Source organism: Girardinichthys multiradiatus, chromosome 5 (assembly GCF_021462225.1).
Source record: "Girardinichthys multiradiatus isolate DD_20200921_A chromosome 5, DD_fGirMul_XY1, whole genome shotgun sequence".
NCBI lineage: Eukaryota > Metazoa > Chordata > Actinopteri > Cyprinodontiformes > Goodeidae > Girardinichthys > Girardinichthys multiradiatus.
In genome coordinates, this window is record NC_061798.1 from 10106571 (window position 1) to 10122675 (window position 16105).

The 16105-nt window shown below is 42.6% G+C and overlaps 2 protein-coding genes and 1 long non-coding RNA gene across 5 annotated transcripts in view; 2 read left to right on the forward strand and 1 right to left on the reverse strand.

The window, feature by feature from the left end:
* Nucleotides 1-5756, forward strand: tefm (transcription elongation factor, mitochondrial). 2 transcript variants are annotated; one of them, XM_047365402.1, is made up of 5 exons: nucleotides 1-173; nucleotides 375-924; nucleotides 2268-2417; nucleotides 2508-2686; nucleotides 5131-5756. In XM_047365402.1, exons 2-5 carry the CDS (start codon nucleotides 487-489, stop codon nucleotides 5393-5395), a joined length of 1032 nt encoding a protein of 343 aa, XP_047221358.1. In that variant the 5' UTR covers nucleotides 1-173; nucleotides 375-486; the 3' UTR covers nucleotides 5396-5756. The 2 variants fall into 2 exon arrangements, with proteins under 2 accessions (XP_047221358.1, XP_047221357.1); XM_047365401.1 differs by having other exon boundaries at nucleotides 2-173; nucleotides 419-924.
* Nucleotides 5618-16105, reverse strand: part of atad5b (ATPase family AAA domain containing 5b) — a 13113-nt gene continuing 2625 nt past the window's right edge. Inside the window, exons 3-14 of one of the 2 annotated variants that reach the window (XM_047365399.1) lie at nucleotides 14905-15001; nucleotides 14736-14812; nucleotides 14506-14654; nucleotides 12965-13136; nucleotides 10743-11017; nucleotides 10572-10665; nucleotides 8941-9005; nucleotides 8576-8774; nucleotides 8374-8495; nucleotides 7378-8144; nucleotides 5949-6104; nucleotides 5618-5865 (exon numbers count right to left, since the gene is read on the reverse strand). In XM_047365399.1, coding sequence (XP_047221355.1) covers nucleotides 5763-5865; nucleotides 5949-6104; nucleotides 7378-8144; nucleotides 8374-8495; nucleotides 8576-8774; nucleotides 8941-9005; nucleotides 10572-10665; nucleotides 10743-11017; nucleotides 12965-13136; nucleotides 14506-14654; nucleotides 14736-14812; nucleotides 14905-15001 — 2276 coding nt within the window. In that variant the 3' untranslated portion in view covers nucleotides 5618-5762. The remainder of the gene's footprint in view (nucleotides 5866-5948; nucleotides 6105-7377; nucleotides 8145-8373; nucleotides 8496-8575; nucleotides 8775-8940; nucleotides 9006-10571; nucleotides 10666-10742; nucleotides 11018-12964; nucleotides 13137-14505; nucleotides 14655-14735; nucleotides 14813-14904; nucleotides 15002-16105) is intronic. The other variant, XM_047365400.1, reaches the window with a different exon arrangement.
* The window catches only part of LOC124868306, a 4684-nt gene continuing 3613 nt past the window's right edge, over nucleotides 15035-16105 (forward strand). The window contains exon 1 of the long non-coding RNA XR_007038300.1: nucleotides 15035-16032. This is a non-coding gene — a long non-coding RNA (uncharacterized LOC124868306). The remainder of the gene's footprint in view (nucleotides 16033-16105) is intronic.

The following is a 16105-nucleotide window of genomic DNA, read 5'->3' on the forward strand; positions in this document are numbered from 1 at the left end:
GGTGAAATCCGGAAATGACGTATTTTCGGCGGAGGTCTCTCTGTGTTCTACTGCGCGTTCTAGTAAAAGAAGTTCGACTGACATGGTGTCATAACGCAGATGAATGAATCTTGTTTTTAAAAGAAGGACGATGTGGGTCGTGAGAAGATTTCTGTCGTCGGTGGTTCAGAGGGGTTGGTATCGAGGGTGGCGTTGTTTGTTTGTTTGTTTGTTTGTTTATTTAAATGCCGTGTGGTGTAGTTCAGCAGGTTTCAACTGTTTGAAACTTTAGTGGGTTTAATAATGCCTGTATGAAATCACTGTTTAAGCCGCCCTCTTTATTTTACTCCTGTTTAGGACAGACTATTGAACAGCATATTCTGTCTTTTTAACAGCTGCTGTGTTTTAAAGGGAACTCTTTCCGCTGAACCCGCTGCAGGTCACTATGCGGGGCAGCCCGGCTTACTGCTCCGGCCTCGGCACGGCTCTCTACCGGCGGACCTGGAGATGCGCCACCTTCAGTGCACCTGCTGCTGGAGGAGCCAGGTCCCCGTGGCGGGTTTTGAGACCTTAAACGCCGCTCTCACCTCGTCCTCCCCCTTGTCGTCTGAGCCCTGTAAGGAGGAGCACAGCAGGACTACCCTGGACACCTGCTACACCTCCGAACAGCGGGACACCATCCTCCAGCTCCTCAACAACGCCACCTCCGCGGAGCTGGCCGGCGTCAAGCTGCTGAGAGGCCGCAAGTCGCTCAACATCGTGGACTACAGGACCAAACACGGACCGTTCAAAACTCTGGAGAGCGTGGTGAATGTCCCGCTGCTGAAGCACAAGAGCGCCGTCATAGTGTTCAACTCCATCCTGAACCCCGAGAAGAAGGAGAGGAAGGTGAGGGTACAGCTGGCCAAGTTCATCAGGCCGGAGGTGGACAGGTCCTGGTTGGAGGTGAGATGCTGGTTTATGGTCCTCATGTGTCTGAATGTGAGGACAAACATCTACTCAGCAGTTATGTTCTAAGTAAACTGAGTGTCTCAGCTATTTGTTATGTTTATACGATGATTTGCAGAAGAATTCAGCATCAGGAAGACCAAGGAACATAGCAGACAGGTTAGAGATGAAGGTCCACCTAAACTGAATAGGCCAGGAAAGCAGAGCTTCTCAGAAGCAGGCAAGAGGCAGTGGACATGAACTCCACAATTTGAGTTTTTATGAAAAGGGGGCAAGATTTTCACCATAAGAAGTCCCTTTTAAGGTTTACCACAAGCCATGTAGGGGACACAGGAAACATGTGGAAGGTGCTCTGCTCCGATGGGACCAAAGTCGAACTTTCTGTCTAACATGCAAAACTCTGGTGAAAATCACGCCATATCACTCTGAACACCCCATCCCCACAGTGAAACACGGTGGTGGCAGCAATGTGCTGTGGGGATGCTTTACTGTAGCAGAGGGAAGATGGATGGTGCTAAATACAGAGCAGGTTTGGATTAAAACCTGTTAGAGGCTGCAAACGTATCGAGACTAGGGTGGAGGTTCACTTTCCAGCAGAACCGTGACCCTAAACTTACAGCCAGATCCAGTATGGAACAGTTTATATTAGGGCTGACTGATATCTGGAAAACATGTCATTGTGATTTGGTATATTGGTATGTAAAAATATTAATTTGAGGGCAGTGAAAGTCCATTCAATAGGTCAGACGTATTATTGACATGCATTAGAAAATCCTACTAATAGGATTGACGTCCTGTCCAGGGTGTACCCCGCCTCCCTCCTAATGACCACTGGAGATAGGCACCAGCTTCCCTGCAACCCTGCAAGGACAAGGGGTATAGATGATTGATGGATGGATGGATCTTGCATCCAATCAGTCCTATGTGATATTGCGATGTTGCAAGTCGGTATATTGTTCAGTTCTAGTTTAGATCAAAGCATACTCATGTGTTAGAATGGCCCAAAGTCCAGATACTCGCCATCCAATCTAACTGAGCTTGAGCTATTTTGTAGATGTGCAAATCTAGTACAAGCATACACCAAAATACATGCAGATGCAACTAAAGATGGTTTTTTAAAGTATTAACTCAGAGAGGCTAAACAGATGCATGCTTCCACTTCCCAGTTTTTCACTACTGTCTTGATTTATTGCACAGATATATTGAAGATTGTAACATGTCAAAATGTGGTAAAGCCAAAGGGTCAGGAATACTTTTTTTAGGGCATTGCATATGACAACAATTTAGATCACCCTATATTTAACACACTGCTCCTATGTTATGGTCCTTTGTGTTTATAGGATGCATCATCTATTGTATCAATAGTATGTGGAACTAATAAAATCGCCTGGGCCCATGTGGACCGGGGGATGACCGTACTAGAGTGGCAACAGATGGATTGTCCCAATTTCTTGAAAGGAACGTACATGGCTTCTTCTTACCTGAATGACGTGAGTATGCTCACTACAGCTTTATGAATGGTGTTCTCTGAATTCTCGTTTCCTGCTGAATAGGAAGGCATTTCTTTTTTCTGCCCACAGGTTTCCTCGGTCGTGTCAGTCCTCCCATCAGCAGATTTCTATCTGATAGAGAAGCCCTCCATATCTGTACAGAACACAACTCTGTTTCCTGTCATGGCCCACATGAGGACTGTGGAGGCCATGCTGTTTGCTCTGCTGGAGCCCAGAATCTCCCCGCCGGAGCCCAATATTCCTCCCAGGTCAGAAGAGACATCCATTGGAATAGCTGATATTGACTCCTTCCCGTTGTTTTAAAATAATTTATTGTCACGGTTGTGATACTTTTACAGTTACAGGTCCTTCTCAAAATATTAGCATATTGTGATAAAGTTCATTATTTTCCATAATGTCTTGATGAAAATTTAACATTCATATATTTTAGATTCATTGCACACTAACTGAAATATTTCAGGTCTTTTATTGTCTTAATACGGATGATTTTGGCATACAGCTCATGAAAACCCAAAATTCCTATCTCACAAAATTAGCATATCATTAAAAGGGTCTCTAAACGAGCTATGAACCTAATCATCTGAATCAACGAGTTAACTCTAAACACCTGCAAAAGATTCCTGAGGCCTTTAAAACTCCCAGCCTGGTTCATCACTCAAAACCCCAATCATGGGTAAGACTGCCGACCTGACTGCTGTCCAGAAGGCCCCTATTGACACCCTCAAGCAAGAGGGTAAGACACAGAAAGAAATTTCTGAACGAATAGGCTGTTCCCAGAGTGCTGTATCAAGGCACCTCAGTGGGAAGTCTGTGGGAAGGAAAAAGTGTGGCAGAAAACGCTGCACAACGAGAAGAGGTGACCGGACCCTGAGGAAGATTGTGGAGAAGGGCCGATTCCAGACCTTGGGGGACCTGCGGAAGCAGTGGACTGAGTCTGGAGTAGAAACATCCAGAGCCACCGTGCACAGGCATGTGCAGGAAATGGGCTACAGGTGCCGCATTCCCCAGGTCAAGCCACTTTTGAACCAGAAACAGCGGCAGAAGCGCCTGACCTGGGCTACAGAGAAGCAGCACTGGACTGTTGCTCAGTGGTCCAAAGTACTTTTTTCGGATGAAAGCAAATTCTGCATGTCATTCGGAAATCAAGGTGCCAGAGTCTGGAGGAAGACTGGGGAGAAGGAAATGCCAAAATGCCAGAAGTCCAGTGTCAAGTACCCACAGTCAGTGATGGTCTGGGGTGCCGTGTCAGCTGCTGGTGTTGGTCCACTGTGTTTTATCAAGGGCAGGGTCAATGCAGCTAGCTATCAGGAGATTTTGGAGCACTTCATGCTTCCATCTGCTGAAAAGCTTTATGGAGATGAAGATTTCATTTTTCAGCACAACCTGGCACCTGCTCACAGTGCCAAAACCACTGGTAAATGGTTTACTGACCATGGTATCACTGTGCTCAATTGGCCTGCCAACTCTCCTGACCTGAACCCCATAGAGAATCTGTGGGATATTGTGAAGAGAACGTTGAGAGACTCAAGACCCAACACTCTGGATGAGCTAAAGGCAGCTATCGAAGCATCCTGGGCCTCCATAAGACCTCAGCAGTGCCACAGGCTGATTGCCTCCATGCCACGCCGCATTGAAGCAGTCATTTCTGCAAAAGGATTCCCGACCAAGTATTGAGTGCATAACTGTACATGATTATTTGAAGGTTGACGTTTTTTGTATTAAAAACACTTCTTTTATTGGTCGATGAAATATTCTAATTTTGTGAGATAGGAATTTTGGGTTTTCATGAGCTGTATGCCAAAATCATCCGTATTAAGACAATAAAAGACCTGAAATATTTCAGTTAGTGTGCAATGAATCTAAAATATATGAATGTTAAATTTTCATCATGACATTATGAAAAATAATGAACTTTATCACAATATGCTAATATTTTGAGAAGGACCTGTATGTGTTATTTATGCTTTAAAATAGCTGGGTAACAAGTAGCATTGCATATCTCATTCAGTGTCGTACTGCAGCAGGTTTTAACAGAACCTCACACACTGCTTTTGGTGCCAAGATTTAAAGCGTGGTGTGGATGTTTAGCTCCACCCACACTCCGTGGTTGTGCATCTGTTGGCAGCTCCAAATTATTCACAAAGCCAACAAACTGCAGAACTCTGGGTTTAAACTGAATGCTAGTGAATTAATGCTATTTTCATAGAGATACACAACTATCAAAGTTCAGGCCGACATCGATATCCGATATTAATATCGCTGTTATGGCCGATAACTGATGTTTACTGATATTATATATCATAAATATCTCAGTACCCTTTCAACACCGTACAAAAATGACCACACCGCTGACATGGCTTCTCTGCTTCAGTGAAACACCCTACAGTCCTGCACTGTAGGGATTGCAACAAAATATTAAGTTAAGGGTACCATCATCTTTGTCCAGGCCTGTTTCATGAGTTTATTTTTTTAAATAATTCTGTTGAAGCATGTCTGAAAAGCAATGTCTGACTTTCATTTGTTCATTTTAATAGAATTTTTATTCATTATTACCTTTGTCAGATTCAAGTTATTTCTGTGACCATTGTGGGTTTTTCTTTCATTAACCGAGGGGTACCAACAATTTTGTCCACGTGTGCAGGTCTTCAGCAGTGATGAAGCTCAGAAATAATGACTCCTCCCTTCCTCCCAGGGTTCTCAACATGATAAGGATCGCTGTGGGACGCCACTTCGACCTGATTGTAGGGGAAGCTCGGACCAGTGGGGCTCAGGTGGTGCGACAGCTGATGACTGAATCAGTAACGCAGAAGTTTCCCAGGATAAACGTCCCCCAGGAGCTGCTGGCCAAGTACAGGAACTACTTCCAGATGGGCAGCAGGAGAGGAGGGGAGGAGCTGTGTGACGCTCTTCTGCAGGCTGTGGCGTTTTATGAGCTCCTCAGTGAATCTTCCAATTAGCTGCCCTGGGACTCATCATGTTCACTGTACTACAGACTCCTGAGCTGCATCAGCAGTCCTTTACAGCTTCCATAGGCTGTTTTAAGGGGATTATTACAGAATGTGTTGTTTCTGTTCCAGTCATACTGCGAGGTATTTTCTTTCTGCTGCTGGAGCATCGTCATTCCTGATGGTCTGTGTAAAATATGTGAAGACCTCAGTAGTTAAAGCACACCATGAGTATTTTTTAACAAATCCCAGCTAAAATAGTTTTATTTACATTTCCCATTTGCACTTTTCTGAAAATAAAACATGATTTGTCAACTCAAAAGCAATAAATCCACCGGACAGTGTACTGGTAAAATAAATACGGTGAAACATGTCTAGCTCACAAGTCTTTCTGAACTTTCATTAAAGAGAAATCCTCAGCCAGGAGTTGGACGGCAGACTTTGAGAGGCCCAGATGTGTACCGCTCAGGTATTTCCAACCACTGTGAAAACAAAAGATTCAATAAGTGATGTTACGGTTTTAAAAACCTGACAAAAAGATGCCAGTATGTTGTCACTGGCCCACCTCCCTAGCTCTCTGTGCTGTCGTGCACCAAGCGTGCGACAGATGAAGCGGAGAACGGGCAGGTAGTCGACAGAGACGGCCCGTCTGTTACCCAGCAGGCTGAAGGTCTTACTGCTGAGCACCATCCGGCTCAATCGGAACCTCCTTTGGGACACACTGGAAGGAGACAGGTGGAGGAAGATGTGCACACAGAAACTGTGTTTTAAGATATTGAGACCATGAATATTTGCAAAGATGAAACACTAGCTGTCCATCAGTCTGAGAATGGTTCTGAGAAGATATACTGCCACAGCAGAACATTGAGATTTAGGTCCGACAAAGTAATGAATTTTCGATCTCAGCCTTTTAGCTCCTGCATAACTTATAGTGTTTAAAATACTGTGATTTTTATTCCTCAGATAAGTTAGATAATGTGCATCAGGGGTGTTAAATCCAGTCCTTGTGGAGAACAGTTAGGCATATAAAATCAGCAGGACTCTGGGCTCCTGAGGACTGGAGTTCAACACCTCGCTGTACGTGTTCCTGTGGTATCAGCGGAAAGGTTCTGTCTTTTTCGAATTAAATAATGACATAACATCAGAACCTCCAAACTATTAGAAGTCCATTATTCCACGGTGTGAAAGATTCACAAGGATCAAACAGGACAGTTGCCAATCTTCCCAGGAGTGGATGTTCCAGAAAGTTCAAACTGCAATGCTCAGAGGAATCAGAAAACCCAAGATCTCCATCTCAGACAGTTCAGGCCTCGGTTAAAATGTTAAAATCCAGATACAGCGAATCCAAAAAGACTGAACAAGTGTGGCGTGTTTGTAAAAGTTGCCAAGGGAAAGCCTCTTCTCTTTAAAATGAATTATGACGCAAAATCATGGTTTGCAAAGAAGCATCTCAATGAACCACAAGCGTTCTGGAACTCCTGTGTCCTTTGGACAGACGAGACCAATAAAAAAAAAAAGACATTTGACCTTAATGCACAGCAGCATGGTTGTTGAAAAGAAACAGTTTATCAGCATAAAACATCTCATTCCAACTGTTAAGCACGGTGGTGGAAGGCTGATGATTTGTGCTTGGTCTGCAGTCGTCGTGTCGACTGAACTCCTCTGTAATCCAAAGCATTATAGAATCAAATGTGAGGCCATCTGTCAGGTGAAGCTTGCCGTAAACCTGGTCAATGACCACCATTAAGTAAGGAAGATCCTGGGAAGTTCATGACATCATGAACTTTTGAAATACATGAATGTACTGTTATTTCTTTCTATTCTTTCAGTGTGAGGTTATACTTAAAAGACACATGTTGACAGATCTCTACACCATCTGTGTGGACAGTGTCACATCTAGCTTAAAAAGAAATTGAACAATGAAATGAAAACAGTCTTGGCTAAAAAGCTAGGTATGTAAAATAGGTCTGGAATATTAAATGGAGGAGACTCACCTTGGTGCACATGGAGGTTGAGCAGTAAAGCTGAGATTCTGTCTTTTAAAGCAGGTAGTTAGCAGCAATCTCTCTTGCAGTCTGTTCCACTGCTTGACATTCAGTGTCTGTTTGTATTTGTGGGCTTCAGTCCACGCCTCAGTAACTCTCCTCCAGCACCGGCGACACCCTAAACCTTCAGCTGCTGCCCTAATTTCCTGAAGCCCGTCCTGATTCCGACTCTTGCCGTTCTCCTCCGCCGACTCATCCAACAAACCATCCTTTATAGCTGCTCCGGTCCAAACAAATGCTTCAGCCGTGTGTGTGCCTGAAATGTGGTGAGGCAGCATTGCATCGATGTTTGACATAAGGTCAAAGAAATCTGCCAGGCCATCTAAAGAGTTGGCAACCGTTTTGGCTGCATGTTCTTCAGGTTTGTCACATGAGCTCTGAGCTTTTGACTGAGTCTCATTGAATGATGAGGCTCTTTGAGTTTTTTTGGGTAAATCTGAAGCTGATCTGGCATCAGACACCGAAGCGGTACATCTCCTTCGGCTTAGCCTGGAAGATTTGAAGCTAGACTGAGACACTTCTGAACCGATGGTGTGATTCAGTCGCAGGATGTGCAGATCAGCGCCAGGACGTCTTGGCTCAGTCTGCAGCTGGGAATCAGATTCAGGGGCTCCGGTAGAGAGAAGGAGCTCCAGGTTGGAATAGAGAAGAGGCACACCTCTTCTCCAGCTCATGGACAGAAACTTTAACATGTCTGTTTCAGACCAGGACCCAAGCTGCAGAATGAACAGTCTGTCAATGCATGGCGCCTTGCAAAACACAAGGTAGAGTATAATTGTGAAGTGCAAGAAAAAAAAAGGCATGATATGAATTTTTTTTTACTAATAATCTTAAAAAAGCAAGCATCCATTTATATTCAGCCCCCTAATAAAATCCCAGTGCCAGTAAACAGAGCCTTCCTGTGTGTAATTTAATCTCAGTGTTAATGCAAAAGTAAAAACTTGCCTTTAAGAAATTCAGAAGGTAATTCTGGGTTACAGGATGGAGACCCAACATGTGTGCAGCGCAGCCTGCTTGCCAAGGAGGAAATGTTGAGTCTAAACTGCCTCCTTTTGTTGCGCTCCAGTCTGGAAAACAAAACTGCCGCCAGGTTTGTTGTTGCCGGGGTTTAAACAACAGAAGCCATATTCACAGAGGTTAAACATACGCTGTGAGCTGATTGGCTCTTCAGGAACCTTTCCGCCCTGAGAGGTCCATCGTCTGCTACTGTTAACCCAGAGCTGCAGCTGCAGCAGGCAGCGTCTAACGTCGCCACATGTGAGTCTGAAGAGGCTGCTGGCGTCTTCTGAAGGCAGTCGAAAGCCTTCAGCCAGACATACCAGCTGCAGGTAATTACAGATATTCACCTTCAGAAAAGAATGTATTGTTTTAGGGCGTGCTTCGTTAAGTTGGCCTAATTATTTATCTGTACAACCACTGAGGAGACAGGAGAGCTTTTCCTTTGTTTTAGCAGTGAACTGCCCCTGCAGACATGCATGCATGGTGCTGCAAGAAGATGTCAAGGTAACTTACTGCTGATGGAGTTTTGAAAATGATTTCGTCCAGGTAGCAGTCAAATCGCTCTTTGAACAGAGGATCTAAGAAAAACATATTTAACATCTCAGCTTGTCTATAACTGGATTTAAAGTAACAGTGTGTCGAACTGCAAGTTTCAGTTTGACCCGAAGTTCACATCCATCCATCCATCCATCCATCCATCCATCCATCAGGTGCATGTCATTCATTAGGAACTGTAAATGATTTAATCGGTTCAATATTTCCAAGTGCAGGTGTGAATACAACGGCTTTAATGATTTTTACAAACAAGAATTGGGTGCACAGGTTTGTATTTATTGTGTATTTTCTCTTATCCTCTAAGGGCTATAATTATAAATACAGGCCGAAACTTGTTTGAAATGTCCCTCAGAAAGGTCCAGAGAAACCACACTTCCTTTGTAAGCATCAACAAGCTTCTGGTCTAATTAAGTCCTTCCATAGTAGAATTTATAGAGTTCAATTAAAGTTGTCGATTCCCTGGCCCAGAGATAGTCTGTGAATGATGAATTATGGCTGAGGCCGGAGTCATTCCAGGAGCTTAATGTGAACCAGTTCAACATGCATTTGGGATCATTTTCCTGCCAAAACACTGCGTCCAAGTTTCAATCAGCTAGCTGTTGATTGGAAGTGAAGATGATGAATTTGGAGTTAGTCTTTCTGCATTCCTCCGCCCACTTTGTACATTCCACCACAAACACTTGTAGCTAAGGAGACCCTCAGCATGATGCCTCCACCGCCATGCTACAGTTAGCACATTTAGCTTTTTTTAAGCCTCAACTTGACTTGTCTATAATCACGGTTGTAGGGAAATGGCACATTATTTGACTCATTTAAGGATGGAACAGTTCTCCAGAATGCATTTGACTTGTCCTGGTGGGCAGCTGCAATTTCAGACTAGCCTGAGGGGTTCCATTTTGAAGTAATTACTTCTTCCTCAGTTTGTACCCTCTTAGTTGATGGTGACGTAGAAATCTCTTTGCTGTAGACAGTGAAACTTGTGCTCTAGGAGCTTCTATTGTGATAGGCTTGACCACCGGTGGTTCCTGGGTTATTCTTGAATATCCAAATCATTTTCCTTTTTATCTGAGGCAGGCAGTTTGCGTCAAGTGGATTGAACAGGGACACAATTAGGTGTTTCCACAGGACAATGAGCACTGGTTTTCGAAACCGGTTTTAAAACGGACCAAGCCTCTGAAATCGTACTGACCTCGACATTACTGGAAACTCGCAGACTTTGGTTGAAAGACGGGCCCGTGCCGTGAAAACGAACAATTTAAAGAAAGCTTGTTGGTGGCTACAGAGAGTGCTGAGGGAAGAATTTCAATGCAGCTGTATGCATCACTTTCACCTTGTGAAGTTTAGAAAAAAGGGCAATAAATTCAAAGTTGTGCACCAAACTTTGGTTCTGAAATTCATCTAAGTTGTTTTATTCTATCATTCCACCCTAGAAAAAGAATAGTTCCATTCCATCATTAAAAGCCCCAAATGTGGACGAAATCCCATCCACGAGTGTTGCATAAACTTTTCAATTACACTATTTCAAATGAGCAACTACATTCTGTCAGAAATTTTAAGTAAAATAAATAAAGAGTGAACATAAAACTTACCACCGGCGGTCAGGACGACTGGTCGCTTCGTGGTGGCCATGAAAGCCTTTATGGCTGTCAGGAAGCCAACTTCATCCTCAAATACGACATCAACCTGTGGCAGCAGGATGTTGTAAATAAAAAAAATAAAATAAAACCAAGCATTAAATGACTTCTAAACAAAAGTTTTACCTCCTCAAACACAATGAGTGACGTGGCTGTCTTTTTGCTCTTTGGCACCGTTTGATCACATCCTGCAGAAGAGTTTTCCACTTCCTCTGTCTCTGGTTTTCCAGTTGTTGATCTGTAGGAAATGTCTAAGCGATCTGCTTTTCCCTTCATCTTAAAGTAGTGAGCCAAAGTGACAGAGGCTGGCTTAGCTTTGAATTTACGACCAGACGAGCTTAGGTTTCGAGCTGCACGTGTTTTTGACTTTGAGGCCATATTTTTAGCAAGTTGCATTTTTCCTGCAAAACAAAAGCAATAAAAACATCAGGGAAGTGGGTTCAAAAGCACTCAGTGGATTACTGTAAAAACAATGTATTTCATGGGCTTCTACTATAGCGAAGAACTTTGATATATAAACACTAAAGCTGGTAGGTTTAATTATTTCAGAGCAGTTCTCAAAGAAGAATTAGTGTCCATTCTTTCATCATAGCAGCATAATATGTCTCAAGTATATCGCAATAATAATATCACAAAAGAACGGTTTGGAATGCGACATGTTGTTCAATATACTGAAAGTCAAATGAAGACACATTTGCATGTCAATGAGATATTCAGGCTGTTGGATGGAGCCTTGCTGCAGTAGATGTCCATACCCATCACAGATTACACTACACTAAAGCTCACAGAGAGAGCTGTAGTACATACGAGTAAAGAGGAAAATGGCAACTTATCCTAACTGATCTCATCATCTCTGTATTACCAATAATCTTGTCTTGACATGATTTTCTAAAATCATCATCATCATCATTTCTAATCCTTCAAACCTGACCTCGGTTGTTCAAACCCAAACCTCCCAGACTGCACCAAAGCCAAATTGTTCAGGTGTCCTAAAAACAGCAAGGACACCCTAGTTCGGTTAAAAAAGAACCATAAAATAAAGGGGTGTACTTTCTTTTTACCATGAATGAAGGGGCTGGCTGCAAAAAAAAAAAAATCTTTTAAGATGACATTTTTTTGCAAAGCGTTCTCCTTTAGCTAACGCTGTTTTGAAACTACAATTTGCAAACTACAAGCAGGATGTCTGTGGATCAGGTGACTGCAGGTTCACTGCATCACCCAAAAACCAGACAAACTAATCAGCCAATGACAGCTTGTTAGAATCCCAGTGTTACTCTATAAAGAGCTGAATGGCAATAAGCTGGTTTACTTCAATATAACTGCTAAATTTAGAAAAGGGGTTAAGTCTACTTATCAAAATCCTAAATAAACAAATAAATATACATTTTAGATAACATTCTTACTCAAGGGTATCGTACTGTGAGAATCTCATACCAGCCTGAGTCAGGGAGAGTGAGGAAGGTAGAGTTCTAGTTTCTAGGGATAGTTGGCATATGCAAGGAAGTCTGCTATGTCATTTCCTAAAAGAAGAAATTTTCCGGTGTCCAGTGTACAAACATATACCACAAACTAAGTTCTGAATAATCTCCACTTTCAACTGGATTTTTGGACATGTAATTCTCCATCAAAAACACCACTGTTTGGTGTGAACAAGAGGTGCAAAAACAGCAGCAAGTATCCGTTCAGTGAAACATCCGTGTTAGTGTAGACAAGGCATCTTAAACAGAAGGCACGTCTATCTGACCTGGAGGTAGGTCAGTCAGTTCTGTTTATGATATCGACTTGTTGAAAGACCCAAGCTCTTCATAATTTTACAAGAAAACTTTGCACTAATCTCTGATTATTTTAAAGAATTTGTCACATAGTCATGAACTTTATTTCATTCTTGCTTGGACAGACTGAGCCAACAGTGGATGCTTCTTTTATACCCCATATTGACACCCTAACCCAGGGTGCCAAACTCCAGTGCTGGAAGGCTAGTGTCCAGCGAGGTTTAGTTGTGTCCCTGGTCCAACAAACCTGAAGGACGTTCTACCGAGTCCTGCTAGATGATTTGACTCAGGTCTGCTGACGCAGAGACACAGCTACAGGTGGAGTATAGAGTCTCTAGGGGAGTTACTCCCATTTTGTATAAACTCTTCAAGCATTCTTCGCTTCCCCCAAACTTCTTTTTCTTTAAGATATGGCTGCCCTCAACTTCCTGATTTATTTTTTTATTTTATATTCTAAATAAGAGACTAGAACAAATGTGTCTTTGTGGGGGAAAAATAATGACATTTAGGTTTTTGTTGCATTTCGGTAAACTTCCCAGCAGTTCTGGTTGTACATGAGTGCAAACGACATCTTACCTGGTAAGGCCACAGATTTAGCAGTAAAGCTGTTAGCACTGTAGTTGTTAAAGTATGCAGGCTTCAGTGGATCTTCCCCCGGAGAGTCAACGAGGTGAGACTGCGTCACCTCCTTCAGCTGAGACAGAACCTGCCGGCCGCTGCGCTGGGAGGAGCAGTTCACCTCAAATACCTGTCGTTCATAAGGGGAACAGTAAAGCTTCATAACAATATTTGTCATCTACTCTCACATTCAGACAAAAACAAAGAGGAGGAAAAGAACAACTCTGATTTTTAAAATTGTGAATTAATGCATTTCTTTGACCACATTCCTACGTAGGCAACAAAAAAACATTTCTTACAAATAAAATCGAAAAATTGTGGAAAGCATTTGTATTCAGCCTCCTTTAACCTATTACAACCAATCATCTACTTAATAAATAGAGTCCATCTGTGTGAAATTTAATCTCAGCACGAATCCAGCTGCTTTGTGAAGGCCTCAGAGGTTTGCTAGAGAACATTAGAGAACAAACTCCATCATGAAGATCAAGGAATACAGCCAACAGGTCAGGGAGAAACCTGTCAAAAAGTTTAAAGCAGGGTTGGGCTCTAAAACAATATCTCGAGCTTCCAACATCTCACAGAGCTCTGTCCAGTCCAGCCATCTGAAAACAAAGAGCATTTCTCATCTAATAATCCACTAAAACATGGCTGTCTATCTCAACTGACAGGCTGGGCAAGGACAGCATTCATAAAAGCTGCCAAAAGACCCATGGTAACTCTGGAGGGACTGCAGACATCCACAGCTCAGGTGGATTCATCAGTTGACATGACATCTATTAATCGTGAAGTCTGCAAATCTGTCCTTTGCGGAAGAGTGGCAAGAAAAAAGCCATAGTTAAAGCCATACAAAGTACCGTTCAATTTGCAACAAGCCATGTATGAGACAGCCATGGTTAAAATGGGATGGTTTAGGTCAAAACATTTTCATGTGTTAGAATGTCCTAGTTAAAGTCCAGACCTACATCCAACTGAGAATCTGCCCACTTGAAAGCTGATGTGGGCAAAGATTTCAAAGCGACCTTTCTCAGAGACCTATCTCAAAAGGCTTAGTGGTGTAACCGCACCAAAACGTGGTTCTACAAAGCATTGAATCAGTGGGGAGCTAAATGCATTCCACACAATTGTTTTTAAAAATAAAACACTGTCATTTTTACTTCTCATTATGCACTTCTATGTGTTGGTCTATCCCACAAAATCCCAATAAAATACTTTAAAGTTTGTGGCTGTGATGTGACAGAATGTGGAAGAAGTTTGAACTCAAGCTGAGGAGGTTTCCTCCCTTCACCTGGTGAAGGTGTTTACATGAACAAGAATGGACCTGCCATCATAATCTCTGTGTACGATGATCGATAACGACGCGGCAGGAAAGACTTATTGTCCTCTAACGAATGGATAAAAAGGAGCCCAAAATGGTATGAGCCAATCAGCTCAAGTTATTTGTGAGCCAATATAAACATAAACTATTAAAGTCTAATAAATATATTATTTTAAATCCTCACCTTGAAGCCGAGCTCCTGAGCGCAGGCGTACACAGCAGCCGTCTTGCCCACACCGGAGGGTCCTGTGAGCAGCATGGCTTTACCCAGCGGCTCCTTTCCTCTATCCTCCAATCCAGCCTCACCCTGGAAGTCTCCACAGTCCCATAAATCTACACAGAAGGATTTAAAAAATCTTTCTAAACCATAAAAATAAAAAAACAAAACATTCAACTGAACAAACGTTTGATTACTGTTGTCTTCTCGTTTCCTTTCCTCCACTTGCCTCCGCTGGTCACCGTCAGCTCTTAGCTTCCATTTCTTCAACCAACTGACGCCAAGAAAAAGCAGAAACGCAGCTCTCCTCATACAGTATTTCAAACATTTTTTGATGGCAGAGGTGAGTATCAGACTAAAATGTACCTGTGCAGTTTATTCACCGAGGCAAAATTACCGATGACTTCACTTGAATGTCGTGGAACATATTTGTCGGTCCAGAGAACATCTTCGATAGAGGAATCTAGACAAAATAAGGGGATTACTGGTTCCCACCCTGCAGCTTGTACTTGTATAGAGCAGAGTTATTGTAAAAACTAAACCAGACCATCTCTTCCAGATGATCTGGGCTTTAGTGTGTTTGAATCTATCCTCAGATGAACAATAATGCACACCAGGTTTCATTGTCATTATTTATTTAACAGAAGCAAAGCCGAAATGAAAAAGCCGTGAGTGAAAAACTAAGTGCACCCTTGCTTCTTTACAGGACTATAGAGGGAGAGTAGGGGCTGCTCATTGAGGTACTTGACTGAACATCAGCACATGTAGCCACCTCTGCAGAAGCAGGCGTTGATAACACGATCAGAAAGGAAATACATCAGCAATAACAATACCTAAGCCATTACTACTGCCCATCGATCAGGAAAGGGTCATAAGGTCAATTCCAAACAATCTGAAACCCATCATTCTACAGCAAGAGAGGGATTATTTACACATTTAACGATCTTATATGAGTAAACATTTCAACAAATTGTGACCATGGGGTCAGACTGTGCAATGCTCAGAGAAATGGCTAAATAAATCTCCAGCTCAAGGCCTACAGGCCTCAGTGAGCAAGTTAATGATAAAGTTCAGGATAGCTAAAAAAAGGACTAAACGAGTATGCATTATTTGGAATGGTTACTAAGAGAAAGCCTCTTCTCTCTAAATTGTGTATGGCAACATGACTTAGTTTCCACAGTTTCCCCAGAATGCACCATAATAGTTCTGCAACATTGTCCTTTGGAAAGAGATGCTTGATCATAATGTAGAGTACTATGTTTGAAAAACTACTTACTGTCAAGCACAGTGGTGGAGGAATGATGATTTGGGCTTAAATCAACCAAGATATACCTAAGTACGTATGAGACAAATCTGAGGCCATCTGCTCGACAGCTGAAGCTTGGCGTTTGTGGGACCATTAACCTCTGCTCTGAAACTTTATTTACAACCTTTGTTGCCAACTCTATAGATGAAGCATGTCCATGACATTTAGTGACATCATAAACAGCCAGGGTGAGTGAGCAACTTGAACACAGACACCGTTTTGCAGTGGCCCAGTGAAAGTAGCAGACTTTACATCAATTGA